Source organism: Humulus lupulus, chromosome 8 (assembly GCF_963169125.1).
Source record: "Humulus lupulus chromosome 8, drHumLupu1.1, whole genome shotgun sequence".
In the NCBI taxonomy this organism is placed as follows: Eukaryota; Viridiplantae; Streptophyta; class Magnoliopsida; order Rosales; family Cannabaceae; genus Humulus; species Humulus lupulus.
Window position 1 is genome coordinate 175,126,068 of NC_084800.1, and position 14,799 is coordinate 175,140,866.

Below are 14,799 nucleotides of genomic sequence, written 5' to 3' on the forward strand. Positions count from 1 at the left end.
GTGTTTTGGAGACACAATTATAACATAAAATCAAAATGATAAACAGAATTACAAAGCTGACCTTTGACAAATAAATGAAAATATCATTCTTTTTAATGATATTAATTGAAATAGAAGCAATGCTCATGCTTGGCTGGGAATCCAAAGACGTTGCATTCAGCAACACTAATTTTGTGTAATTTTGCCTCATGTCAAGCTCAGAAAGAGAGATAATTGTGGGATCATGCATGGAAACAAATAGATTGGAAGAGCTGAATTCTAGGGTACACATGGAGTGGAGCAATCTTAGATTTGGGCGCATGAAGCTCTTGGACTGGGCCTGGTATAGACTTGGGTTCCTCTTCTTTTCTACCATTTATTTTATTATTCTTCCAAATACGCCACTTTTTCCATCTCTTTCTTTCGCAATTAATTCTTTCTTTTTATTTGTATAAAAAAGCACATAATTCCTGCAAAATAAAACAAATTAAGTTCAAACTAAATATTTTCAATTGTAAAAATATATTTCATTATTTACATTAAAATATTAATTAAAACATAATTTAATTTAACATTTGAGATCAATGAATGTGCATTTTTCACCACTAATCAGTAATGTACTCACCCGCTAGGTTAGGACCATAAACCACCTTGATCGGCTTAGGGCATTGCTGTGAATTGTGATGGTTGTTGTGCATTGTATGTTATGTTTGTTTAGTTATGCATGTACTGAAATGAATTGTTATATGCTATGTATGTGGAGTTGGGCCTTGGCTCATGGGTGCTCTGTGGTGCAGGTAAGGGCCAGGGTAAGGCCGACCAAGAATGAGTTTGAGGGCATAGAGTGGTGCATACATGTTTGGCGTACATGACTGCTACAACTATGGTAGTTTTGAGGAACGCGTTATAAATGTCTGATTTTATCGCCTAGGTTGACCGTATACTAACTTTTGGGTTGTAAATATGTTTTAAAAAATATTTTAGGATCTCAATGTAATACTTTTATGATCTTAATGAATGTTGAAACTTTTTATATTGAATTTTTATTAAATGGCTCCTTACTTAATATAATTATGGTTTCGGGTCTAACACTTCGATTAGCAAGTCAAATGCACATTTTAAAATCACATGGTAATAACTCTAGGGTAGTAGGGCGTTACACTTACTTTCCAAAGGCAAACTCACTAGGACTTCCTTGTCTTCCGTGAAGCCTAAGTACTCTCTAAATACTTCCACATAAATTTAATTATATTTTTTTAACAGAAAATAGCTATTGCTACGATATAAGAGCAGTTATTATTTAAAATCTATTTTAAATGATACAAATTTAAAAAATAATCTCTTGCGATGATTTTTAGCGTCTAGCCATTAAATGATTTTGAAATTATGCGTTCTAAAAAGAATAATTGAGTTGTTTTGCAAGTTGGCTTTAATTACTTATAAATTTTCAACACTGCGAGTCGACTTACGCCAGAAGCAAAGAAAATAACCACCTTAAAAATTTTCCAATATTCGTTATCACAAAATATTAATTTAAATAATTTGACATATCGCATAATTATGAGTATTTCATCATATTATTTAAATAAAACAAAGCGCATACGTAGAACTTGTGACATTTTGTTGATTAATTTTTATTTTATAGGTGTGACTTTAAGGTGGGATTGACAATACTAAACCCACCGTCCACCACGAGGTTAAGACCACTTACGTATTGTGCTTCATCACTAGCCAAATAGAGTGCAGCTTTGGCCACATCCTCAGCCCTCAGAATATGTCCCTTCAGATTTCCCATTTCACTCAAAAACTCTTCTACTTGCGCCACGCCGGCTTCCCCAGTAGGCGACATGCCCGTCACAACAGCGTAAGGGGAGACGCAGTTCACTCGTATTCCAAACTCGCCAACTTCGGCCGCCAAGCTCCTAGTTATCCCTAATATCGCGTACTTTGACGCGGTGTAAGGATGAGACGTTGAGAGTCCTGCGATGGCTGTGGCAGCACTTGCGGTGAACAGAATGCATCCTTTTCTCTGGGGTATCATCACCCTTGATGCGTGCTTGGCTCCCAGCAAAGCTCCCACTAAGTTAACGTTTGTTACACGCTCTAAATCCGACTTTGTGGTCTCCAGAATCCCACCAAATGGCTTGTCGAGAACGCCTGCGTTGTTGTACATTATGTCGAGTTTTCCGTGCTTTGCAATGGTAGTGTCGATGAGGTCGCGGATATCTTCTTCCTTTGACACATCGCAGTGGATGTAACAGGCCTTTTCTCCGAGCTTATCAGCCATGGCCTGACCCAGTTCGTCTTGGATATCAGCGATAACAACACTCGCTCCGTTTTCATGGAATATTTTCACCGCACTTGCTCCGATCCCGCTTGCTCCACCTGTAATTATTGCTACCTTCTCTTCTAACCTGAATTTCAAAATATTTTCATATTAAAATTGCTAATTGGGTCCATCAATATCTTATATTCCCTATCAGAATCAAATTAACTAATACATACAGTCCTAGTTAATTAATACATAACCTTTTGTTTTTTGATGCAGAACCCTCTAAAGCAATTAGAGCGTTGCTCATTTTCACAGCCGTGTGAGTTTAGTAGTCTTTAGTTTATAAATAAACCTTTTCACATGGTCATATCTATATATATAGTCGATGTTAAATTACGATCGTTAATGGTTATTTTTTTAAAAAAATATATATAATAATTTAAGCTTTTATGTACGTACATATATATTTATAATATTCCAAATTGGCACCAGTGATTTTTTCTTTTTAATCTTCTATGTATGCACGTACGTGTATATTTATGGTTTTAGGTGGTGGAGAGAGGTCGACTGTCCAATTTTTTCCAGATCTCTTCGTCACTAGCCACTTAGAAACAGCCACATCATTTAAAATCAAATATTATGTGCACTTTTCTAAGTTAATTAATTATTATCTTAAATGTGGTGATGGTCTATAATTGGTGGGAGATGTAAAGTGCATTAAAAATTAGGAGAGAAGATCTAATTTTACGGTGGCATTGGGCGGAGGAATCAAGATAATCGACCTAACACTAAAATAGCCAGGTTCTAGTATGAGTATTGTTAGGGGCACCACAATACCACAAGGTGAAATATCTTCATTCCAATCCAATATTGAATCTCATATTTTAATTTAATAAGTAGTATAAAGTATATTGCTATATTGATATGTGCTTTATTGATATGTCACTGAAATTTGGTTATTAAAAATGAGACCCAACCTTATATATATAGGCAAAAGGTTGTATATTAATAAAACTTGAATAATGTTAATACAAAGAAACAAATTAGTTAGAATAAAAACCAAATATAACTAGAATATTTCTAAAACTCCCCCGCAATATAAAGTGTAATTTTTTTACTAATCTTTTTTTTTTTTTTTTTGGGTAAATCAGTAATCTTTGTATTCACATCAAGAAACTCCTTCACAACCTAACAAGAATCAAAGAACAATTAATTACAAGCTCTCATGAGCATTCCCACCCAATCTCTATGTATACTATTGAGTTTATGTATATTCATTATCTGTAATCTATTACAAACAGCATGAATAATATTCTTTACAACAACTGAAACCATGGGAAGCACATGATCCCAAAGAACTCTATTTCTTCCCATCCAGATATAGTAAACTGTAGCAGAAACAATACTGAACAGAACAGCTCTTCTACCTTTCGAAATCTTATTTTTCAGCAGCCACTTCAACAACTTTTCCAAGTCAGTACCTGTATAGGTAATCCCACACCAACTAACAACTTCTAGCAAGACTTTCCTACTGAAGCAGCAGGAAAAGAATAAGTGACTGTGATTCTCTTCAGCAACTCCACAAATTAAGCAATCGGCTTGAGGAGTGATTCCAAACCTATAAAGCCGATCTCTAGTGTGAAGTTTTCCAAGTAAAGCCATCCAAACAATTGAAGAGCCTGAATAGATTGCTCCACCCAAATCAAGGAGTACTTCCACCTTTCTAACTGAATAGATTGCATCTTGTTACAAAGACCCTGGATGGAGAAATTGAAGAGCTGAAATTCTGTTTGAGTAAACATATTCTTAATTTTTTCTTTAGTTTGCACAATACACTTCCAATACCAACTTGCATCATTTGGAGCTATATGGTTCCACCAATCATCATGTTTAATATAGACGGAATTCACCCACTTAACCCACACAGGTTATCCTTCTTCTTGGTGACATCCCAAACATGTTTACCTATAGCACAAAGATTCCACATAGCTATATCTTTAAACCCCAAACCTCCTTCTTTTTTTCCCTTACAAACATCCTCCCAAGAGACATTACCCGGGCCATTAAGCATCTCACTACCCTTCCAAAGAAAGGCTCGACACACTTGGTTAATCTTTTGAACAACCATCTTAGGAAGGATAACAATTTGAGACCAAAAAGAATTTATGGTAAGCAAAACAAAATCAATCAATACCATCCTGCCAGCATAAGAAAGGTTTCTACTACTCCAAACCTTAATTCTTTTGGTCATTTTATCAACTAAGCAATCACAGACAGCCCTTGTAATCCTTTTCGAACAAATTTTCATACCCAAGTATTTAAAAGGCAGCAAACTCTTTTGAAAACCAGAAATATCCACTATTCTATCAAAAGAATAAGTGTCCATACCTGCTCCATACACTGCGGATTTCCCAAGATTCGCTTTAAGGCCAGAAGAATTCGCAAACAGCTTGAAGCCCCTTAGCAACAGGTTTGCTGAAACATAATCTCCTTTACAAAACAAAAGAAGATCATCAGCAAAACAAAGGTGAGTAAGAGCCAAACTCTTACATCTCGGGTGGAATTGATATTTGCTGTCTTTTGTTATCTTTTTTACTAATCTTTGATATTAATTCTTTGAACTAAGTAGGAAACAAGGCTTTAGTGAGCAGTTCAGCTAGATTAGTTTTGGAGGAATCATGTATGAGTATCAACATGTCACTCTGAACTTTCTTTTGAACAATATGGTAGTCAATGTCAACGTGTTTTAAATGTGTATGAAAGACTGGATTTTTCAAGCTTGATGTTAATAGCAACATTATACGTGTATGTTGTATGCCAAAGTCCTTTTGAAGAGAAAGTAACCAAGTAAGCTCGAATGTAGTATTGGTCATAGCTTTGTACTCTACTTCAGCAGAGGATCAAGACACTATTATTTGCCTTTTGGAATTCCATGAAATGAGAGAAGTACCGAGAAAAACACAATAGCCTATGACTGATCTTCATATATCAATATATGAATCCCAGTTGGCATGTGAGAAGACCTTCAGATGTAATTCTTCAGCTATAAAATTTGATTCAACAAAGGCTTGTAGTTGAGGTGGACTATTAGATGGGAAGAAAAGACCTTAATCAAGAGTCTCTGTGCAGCCTTTATGTGTGGCATTCTAGGCATGGATTAGTACTGAACTTAATATATTGATAGCAAAGGATATGTTAGGCCTTGTGATAGTTTGATATATCAATTTGCCAATAATGCTTCTGTTTGATCAATGTATGGTCAGTAAGAATATCTCCTTCATCTTTCCTCAACTTGAGGTTGGGTTGCATCACCACAACAAATTATACTTTCAATGACTCCCTATAATGTCTTACACCATAAGTGTAAGACATTAAAAGTTAAGAGGTTTTTTTAATGTCTTATGTTGGAAGATATTGACTTTTTTTATTAATGACTAAAATTGTAAGTCATTAAAACAAGTAGAAGTCGTTGCCAATTGGGGACCTAACACGTGTCTAGTAGAGACTCAAACATCTCCCATTGGGAGATGTCAAAAGTCCCTGTTTTTGGAGACCCTTCAATGTCTCCCATTGGGAGACGTGAGATGTCTCCCACATCTCCCTATGGGAGACATTGAAAGCCCACCTACGATGACTCCACCTCTAACATCTCCCCTGATTGGTGACATTGTATACTTTTAATTCCTTCCAAATGAAGTCATAAAACACTTATTTCGTAGTAGTGCATTAGTGTAGAAGAAGCTTTGGCACCTAGTGTTGCACCCTAAAAATTAGCACGAGTTTAGTTACTCAGCTCGAGGTACAGTTGGCAGATGAATATATGGAAAAGTAGCCAAGTATACCTATGACTAGTAATCATGTGAGCAGCTCAAGTTGGGACTTGGCAATACGACATACATGTTATTATTAGACCGCTGCTTAGGATAACAATCCAGTTCGAGACATATAGTGGCCAGATCCCCCTTTTTGGCACTCTGAAGTTAATCCGAGATAAGGTTTGAATAATCTTTGATCATTAGCTCGAAGAAGATATTTAGCTCGTGGCAACCTGGTCAGAACGCATACTGAACAATCCCAAGGGATTTAGAGGTTCTTTATACACTCATTAATGCCCAGGCTGTATTGCATATTTAAAATTTATGATTCGAGATAGCAGGAGTATATTCTATTCTGTTATCAAATCATATCCCAATATAAATGGTAATAATCTGTATTAAATGTATACTATATTTATGCACACGGTTACCCAAACTTGTCCAAGAAATTCCACTATAAATATGAGAGATAATGGACAGGGAAGGGGACGACCTTTTTGTATTACTGAAACTCTGCAGAAATTGTGACAGAAAACTAATAATACTGTCTCGTGGACTAGGTGAATTTTAACCACTGAACCACGTAAAAGTGTGTGTGTACGAAATGGTTCTTATAATTTAATTACGGTTTACAAATAAGCACTAATATCCTTATCATATTTCTAAATCTACTGTTGGTGAAAAACTGCATCAACAACTTGGTGCTTTCCTTGAGAGGAAATTAATGCTTTACAAGTTTAATTCTACATTCGTCATGTTGCTAACTCGATCGATGCATGATAATGAAATTGAGCAGCCTGGTGGACAGGAGGCCCATCATACCGTTGTTCCCACTGAAAGGGGCCCAGATGTCAACAACGTTCTGGGAACACTGCAAGAAAAAATGCTTTTAATAACACCAAAAATGTGTTATCAAAACATACCATAACACTTTTTGATGTGTTAAGACCGACTATGTTATCGTAGGTCAGGGTACTTTACATAACACTTTATCAGTGTTATACAGATGTGTTATTATAATGTCAACGATAACACACTTTTTGTGTTATTTTAATAAATAGATAAGTGTTTAATTATATTATTTATAGTCGATTATATAACACATTTCAATACTTATAAATTTATGTTATACTACACTTTAGTATAACATATTTTTGTGTTATACTACACTTTAGTATAACACATTATTTGTATTATATAATGAAGTTTGCATAACAAAATTCTTTACATAAAAATGTTATTGTAATAGATATTACACAATTTTTGTATTATTTTAATATTTAGATAAGTTTAAATTCTCATTATATATTCATTTATATAACACTAATTTATTCTATTATATTTTAATTTTTTTATATAATTAAAATTAGCTTTCTAATATATACTAGCATCATCAAATGAACTTGATTTTCAAATAACAAAAAGTAAAAACATTCAACATTGTATTAACAATCCACAAATTAGTTTAAAACATTCAACACTGTCATCAACAACAAAATGTTCTTTAAGTATTCAAGTAGTCTTAAATATTCAACATATTGAAAAGTTACTACTTTTAGCACAAAATATTCTACAGCTGCCCAACACAAAGCCTTCAAAATTGAGTTACAAAAGCATTTAGAATGATACTATTATTTCTAGGGTAGATCCGTCGAATCTCATATCTCATATCTCATAAGAGGCGAATAAGTTCCACAGTCCTGAAGGGAAATTCATCTTCTAGGCTACAAAGAAGGCACCGAATAGGACCATCAACAAAACTTTCTCTGTCCCAAAACTAACTGCAAAGTGATTCCTGAAAAATTTAAAGCAATAAATCCAATAAAAAAAACTACGAAGGAAAAGAAAAATATCAACTTTAATAGAACCACCAATGAAAAATCAACAAAATAATCAAAAAATGACCCTGAGAGACAATCACTATGCAGCCAATACATCCTATGCTCCAAATATCTATTGCAGGAGTGTACTGAAGACAAAAAGTTGAGGTCTTAGACTCTTAGTATTAGAAAAAAGTACTAAGCAACCATATACTTGATATTTTTTTTTGAAATCTGAACACTGAAAAATGATCTTCATTATGAAAAATCATTATTCAAGACAATAATCAGAAGACAAACCAGCAAAATAAAAAAACAGCAACCAAACAAATTCTGTAGTCTGAGAGCATAGCATTAACTAAAATAATTGTACAACCTGAAAACCAAACATGTACTAGATCAGAAAACAAGACAACCCTCCATAACAACCTGGAAATGTTGAAGGGATGGCCAGTTGAGTCAAAAGTATGGGAAGAAATGATTGGGAACTTCTTGGCTTCATACCAATTAGACCAATAAGCAATGGGATTAACTTTGCCAAAACGAAACAAAAACAGATGCAGTGTCATCTGTTCTTGGCTGCTTTAACAACAGTACTAAAACATTGTGCACCACACACAGAAATAATCATAGTAGAGAATAGTGATTATTAATAGGGTCCTATTGAATATATTTCAGTTAACAGTTAAAAGAGCAAAGAAAATGATGTTGTGGTGGATATGAAACTGAGAATAATAAGAAGAAAAATTATATTCTTCAATGCTTGAAGCTTTGAACTATGAACTTATAATGTCTCTTGTGTGGTGCTTCTTGAATCCGTGAGCTAAAATGAGAATTCATAACCAAACAAAATCTGAGAAGACAACTAATTGAATTAAATAAAGAAAAAGAGCAAAAATTCTCAAACAAATTGATCTCAGTAAACACTGGTATATATATGAAAAATTAAAGCAAGGTGAGCTCTTGCGTGGTAAGTGTCAATTGGAAAGAAAAGAAAATATAAAGACGACCTATTATGAAAAGCAAATTGGAAAAATAAGAAAGAACCAAATAATGAATATATTCAAATATTTTACATATCTTTAATTTTACTTAGGATAAGTTATGCTCAAGTTTTTCACTAAGCTAATGTTTACTTGTGTTATTTGTTAGTCAATTCTTGTACCACTTTTTGACAAAACTGAAGGGAAAAAAAACAACTGAGACTGACCACTAAATTTTAAGTCGATCATAATTCATAACCAAATCAATGGGATTATTCTATTTGTAATGTCTTTCTCTTTTCTCTTCATACAGTCACTCTTACAAAAATAATAGGAAAAAACAAATTCAAAGAATTAGTTTCAAAATCAATAAAAACAGACCAAAGCTGATAGCCTTTCACTAAATTACATTTAAAACATAAACACAAAATTTCGTTTATTCTCTTAGCCAACTATTGGTGTTTTCCATCTAAAGTGAAAAGCTAATTAATATCAACAGAGGAATATGAAATTGTTGACGCAGTTCTTCGCCAACAGGTAATTAAGAAAATAAGAGAAAGGGATTAGTGCTGAATAATGAACTGAAACAGATGAATGATCTTAAACTGGACTGATGACACGAATACGTTTTTAGGTGGTTCAAAGGTTAAAATCCTTCTACTCCACCAGCCAATATTATTGCTATATTTCTGGTATTCCTTACAAGGTATTTCGTTACACAATAGAATCCAACCATTTGCAAGTCCCAGGATCTCCATATTTATAGGAGAGGGCACTTGGGAGTTGGTAAGGGGGGTCATCTTGTGACCTTCTTACCCATCATGTCACTTCTGTGACATTCATGATTAATTCCTACAACCTGACAAATGAAGTGTGGTCTAATCAATAAGGGGGATAATGGGCCGCACGGCCCAACCCAGTCGTGGGTGCCTGAACACGCACGTTCATGCTACGTGTCCGAGAATTCAGGGATATATCAGACATGTGATGTCTGATATATGCACGTTTACATTGCGTGGTTGACTTTATAAAGGGTCACAGTTTCCAACTCCAGCTCGTGCCTCGAGCTGGATGCCTTCTTGACCTGCGATCTTCATATTCCTGACTCGGCCCTTAAATAATCTTGATAAACCTTTGGTTACCTCGAGCTAAAGAGGTAGGACCTGACAACAGCAGCTCCGGCCACGTGGTATCCACGTGGCTGATATAATTATGCCATATCTCAGCTCGCTAATAGCCCGTGGAAAATTAGGGCATACATTTTCCCCCCAAGCCTCTGTTCGTGGCTCACGACGTCATCTGGGGCCACAGTGGGGGCTTTTAGGCTTCTCCATGGACTCTCCATATTCCACCTATTACACAGGCACCGAATACATGGAGCATCATGGTTGGTGATGGTACGTCTTCCGAGAACCGCATTAAATGGCCTAGCCTATACTCAGCTGTCGTTTCGCCTTTCGAGTGGAGAGCCTCGGATCCCACATCAGGGCAATCCAACGACCCTCCTCACATGGCCTTTCATGTATATAAAAGGGGTGGCCACCTTACGCATGGGCCACCCGTTTATTTGAAAATTTTCTAAATTTCCCATCTTCTTCTCTCTTCTTACCCTAAAAAAAAGAAACCTCTTTTTCTCCCGGTTACCGTTCCTAGCATTCCAGAAGATCAGGTGCAAGAGCTCCTTTGAGGTTTTGGTACCAGTTATTCCATCGAGGCCCTAACCCAGACGACCCCTTCATCCCCCCCACAGCAAAACACTTCGTAAGTTTTATGACTGTGCATGCTTTAAATTTTCTTTTCACTATAGCCTAGGTAAATAGTTCATGTAGCTGCATGCAATATTCTGTTGGTTTTTTGTGGGTATGAAGGGTGTAGGTTTTTATTTTAGGGCATCGATTGTAGAAGAAAACCATTTAGGAGCATGGCTCATAGGGTGCGCTTTCTGGGGAAATCTTCTGGGTAGGATTTTTTGGTATGCTTCTTTAAAATATCCAGCATTTTGGGTGCAAAACCGGGTAGCTTAGGGGACATGCTTCACAGGCGGTTTTGTACTTCTTGCCTACTGAAACTTTCTTGCAAAGGCAAACTTTTATCTTGACCCTCCTGACACACAAATTCCGAGTAATCGGGGATCCATTGGGAGCACAGGCGCGTGTTCATAGAACTGCGTGGCCTCACTCTCCACGGGCTGAGATTACCTCAGCCCGTGCAAAGGAAACACTTCTCTTTAGATTCTTTCTTATGTTTAGGTCACCCTTTCTAAAATTTATTCTTTTGTTCGCTAGGCGACCAGATGGGACCCAAGAAGAACGCCCCTAAAAAGACCGCAGGCAGCTCGTCCTCCCAACAATCCAAAGGAAAGGAGGTGGTGATAGAATCCCCAATCCCCGCTTTCGGGCCGGCCGTGGAGCGGGAGCTCAAGGTGGCGGCCAATGCTTTCTTCGAGGCTGAGAAGATCGTCTCGAAGATCACTGACCAGGGGAAAGTGAATAAAATATTCCTTTCCCACAATATCGAGCTGGGGAGGGGCGCCCTAATCGCCCGACCTCCCCTAGAAGGTGAGCGGAGCTGCGCGCCGCTCGACGAGGAATACGCGGCTTGGAGTGACAAGTACTTCAAGGCTGGGGCCTTCCTCCCACTGGACCAATAATTCGCTGACTTCCTCAACTATGTGAAGTTGGCTCCTTTCCAGCTCCCCCCCAACTCCTACCGTTTGTTGGTGGGGTTTAGATATCTGTTCCTGAAACAAGAATGGGAGGTCCCCACTCTGGCGGATATCTTATATTTTTTCTGCCTCAAGGCCAGCCCGGAGCAGCGGGGGCGAGGCGATGGATTCTACTACCTGACCCGCTTTCCAAACACGGCTGCGGTCATCGAGTTGCCCAGCCACCCCAATGACTTCGAAGACTAGTTCTTTATGTCCAAGGGGTTTCGCAACTGCAAACTTCATTACTTAAACCGTCCTCGTAAGTACCTTTTACTCTTAGCTCGTAAGTTAAGTATTGATTAGCTCCCCTTTATCAGTTTCTGACTTAGAACAATTTTGTAGCCATTTTCGCGAGGACAGAAAAGTCTGTGATCCTCGGGAGTCAGTACGAGCCACTGGCGGGTCTGCCCCCAGTGAAAAGGACTATCGCCAGCTCGTGACAGACGAGATGATGTTGGCATGCAAATTGATCTCTCCTCGCCAGACTTTGACCCTGAGGAGACCCCGGGGGCTTCCCCCAGCTCGCTAGATGAGGCCCATCCCCGAGTAGGAGGCCGCGGGGCAAAGAGAGGACGAGGACGAGGAGGACGAGGTGCCCCTCGTAAGGACGAGGAGGAAGCGGGCACTGGAGGTCGCCCAAGGAACGGACGAGGAGAGGATCCAGTCTGGAGCAGCCACAGGTCCCTCTGGGCAAGGTAATCCTTACATGTTCAGGGGCTTAGATAGGGCCACTGCCGATCCTCGGTTAGCTAGGTTTAATCCCAACCAGCCCGTCCAACGCCATCGAAACGACCTAGACCTCGACGTAACCCTACTCCAATGTGTCGACCGGCTCGTGCTGGATTACGAGAGTAGCCTCCCTAGGGGTACTGTAGTCGTAGAGAACACCTTAGCCTTTAGGTCGGCCTTCGTTGAGGAGTATGGGACTAATCTCCGGTCGTGGCCCTCTCTTCGGGAGGGTATTGTAGCTCCGGGTCTTAGGAAATATGAAGAAGAGTCTAGTCCTGAACCAGATTCGGACCCAGAACCTGTTTCAGCTCGCGAAGTCATTGTCTTAGATTCCCCCGCATAAGCTCCGGGGCCGATGGTCGTGACCATAGATTCCTCTTCTAGCTCGGGGGGTAGGATCCCTTTCAATATATATATACTTGAGTTCCGCTTTTTCCCTCTTATTTTTGTTGTTCTTGCATAAATGCTTACTTGTATACTAATGTTGTCGTTGTTTTGCCAGAGGAGATGTCTCAGCTCGGGAACAAAGACCTGCGAGCTATGTTCACCGGAGGGAACTCTTCTGCTGGGGCCTCTGGGCCCAAAATGAAGAAGCTCTGGGTGGCGAAGAAAGCCGCTGGGACACCATCCAAGTCCCCTACAAAGGGGAAATACCAGACCCCAGCTGCCCAGGCCAAGGTACCTCCACCTCCTGCAGTAGTGGAGAAGATGCCCCTACCCCCTCCACGAGCTTCCACCTTTGTTCGGGATATGGAGGCGGAGCCCGGGATTTGGCAACCGCAGTCCCCAAGGTACGCATTCCGGTGGATCCCCAGGCCTTGGAGAAAATTCCTGACATCTTTCAGGGGACGGTGTATGAGACGGCGACCTAAACTTTCGACCACTACTACACCGCCACCGAAAAGGACCTACCGGCGATCGAAACAAGGAGCCCGGAGAGCTTGATGTAGTCTTCACTGGGAATGGCTCTAACGGTAAGCTGGCTTTACATTTTCTACTCTTTGGTTATCATGCATCGCACGTTCTCTCTGTTTTTTTTTCTAAGGAAGTTGCCTCTTTGTTTTGTAGGGTGCCTTGGCTCTTCACCGGAGCATATCCAGGTCCGAGGCTCGGCTCGAGGACATGAGAGGCGAGCATCAGGCTATTTTGGCCGCCCAGAAGACTACGTTGGCCACTCTGAAGACTGCCCAAAAGCAGGAACAGGAGGCCAAGGATGCCTTGGCGGCCGCGCGGGCTGAGCTGGACGCGTCCCGCCCCAAGCTGGAAGAGGCCGAGGCTAACAAGGCCGCCCTAGCCATTGTAACGGCCGAACTTGAGGAGGCCAGGGCTGCCCGGGCCACACTAGACTCTGCCAAAACTGAGGCCGAGGAGGCTAAGGCCGCCTTGGAAAAGGAGAAGGCAGCTTCCAGCTCCGCCATGGAGGACATGCTATACCACTGCTGGGTCTTCAACCCAGACGGCGACTTCTCCTTCCTAGGAGCGGATGTCTGGGAGTCCTTCCGGGAGGGTTTTAACGCTCGTCTTCAGCAAGAGGCGCCCTCTGAGACCAGGGAGACCTCCACAGCGGCCGAGCAGGAGGGTGAGACGGCGACCTCAATGGAGCAACCTGGTGGAGTCTAGGGCCTTTATTTTTCTTTTTCGAATACATATATTTTTTTTTGTAACTTTTGTATGAGGTTTTTTCACCTTGAGACAATTGGCTTTATCAATCTTTGCTTTTAATTGGTTTATATCCTTTTGCCTCAATGCACTTCGGTAATATTCTTAGTTTGTTTTTCTTTTTGTTGGTGCTATGATTGATACTCTTATATTTTTCTAGGAAAAACATATTAACCAATCTTGACCCGACTTCTAAGATAAGTCTTGGTTGCTCCCCGGACATTGTCTTGAAAACTTAGTTCGCGTTAATTCTTGATATAATATCTCGTGCTCTTTAAGAAAAACAATGATCAATCAACTTGAATTAACTTCTAAGTTTTAGGACCTGGTTATGTCCAGGACGTTAGTTTGAAAACTTAGTTCACATTAATTTTTATCAATATCTCGTGCTTTTTAAGAAAAACATCGATCAATCAATTTGAATTAACTTCTAAGTTTTAGGACCTGGTTATGTCCAGGACGTTAGTTTGAAAACTTAGTTCGTGTTAATTCTTGACTAATATCTTGTGCTTTTTAAGAACAACACTGATTAATCAATTTGAATCAACTTCTAAGTTTTGAGCCGACCTGGTTACATCCAGGATAGGACTTAGTTCGCGTTAATCCTTTATCAATATCTCATGTTTTTTAAGAAAAACATCGATCAATCGATTTGAATAAACCTCTAAGCCTTTAAGGCGACCTGGTTATATCCAGGCACCATATGCCCCCCAAGTAACTAGGAAAGGGTCTTTCGTGGTTACTTGAGATTACATCCGCAAATATACACAATAATAACCAAAGATTTAATTCTCATTGCTTAATAAAAAAAAGTGGCCTTTAAGCCTTACAAGGG

General features: G+C 39.2%; 1 protein-coding gene across 1 annotated transcript; it reads right to left on the reverse strand.

Annotated features, from left to right (window-relative positions):
• Positions 1–1,507: 1,507 nt before the first annotated feature.
• LOC133798680 (tropinone reductase-like 1) lies at positions 1,508–2,677 on the reverse strand. The gene is made up of 2 exons (XM_062237116.1): positions 2,509–2,677; positions 1,508–2,393 (listed from the first exon to the last, which is right to left on the reverse strand). The coding sequence occupies exons 1-2, from the start codon at positions 2,556–2,558 to the stop codon at positions 1,619–1,621; spliced, it is 825 nt and encodes a 274-aa protein (XP_062093100.1). The 5' UTR covers positions 2,559–2,677; the 3' UTR covers positions 1,508–1,618.
• Between the last annotated feature and the right edge of the window lie 12,122 nt (positions 2,678–14,799).

Bases quoted from the DNA above. Each gene is read 5' to 3' on its own strand.
- LOC133798680 (XM_062237116.1), bottom strand. From the start codon at position 2,558: ATGAGCAACGCTCTAATTGCTTTAGAGGGTTCTGCATCAAAAAACAAA. The intron at 2,394-2,508 runs GTTATGTATTAA...TTTGAAATTCAG, and splicing joins TCTGCATCAAAAAACAAAAG to GTTAGAAGAGAAGGTAGCAA.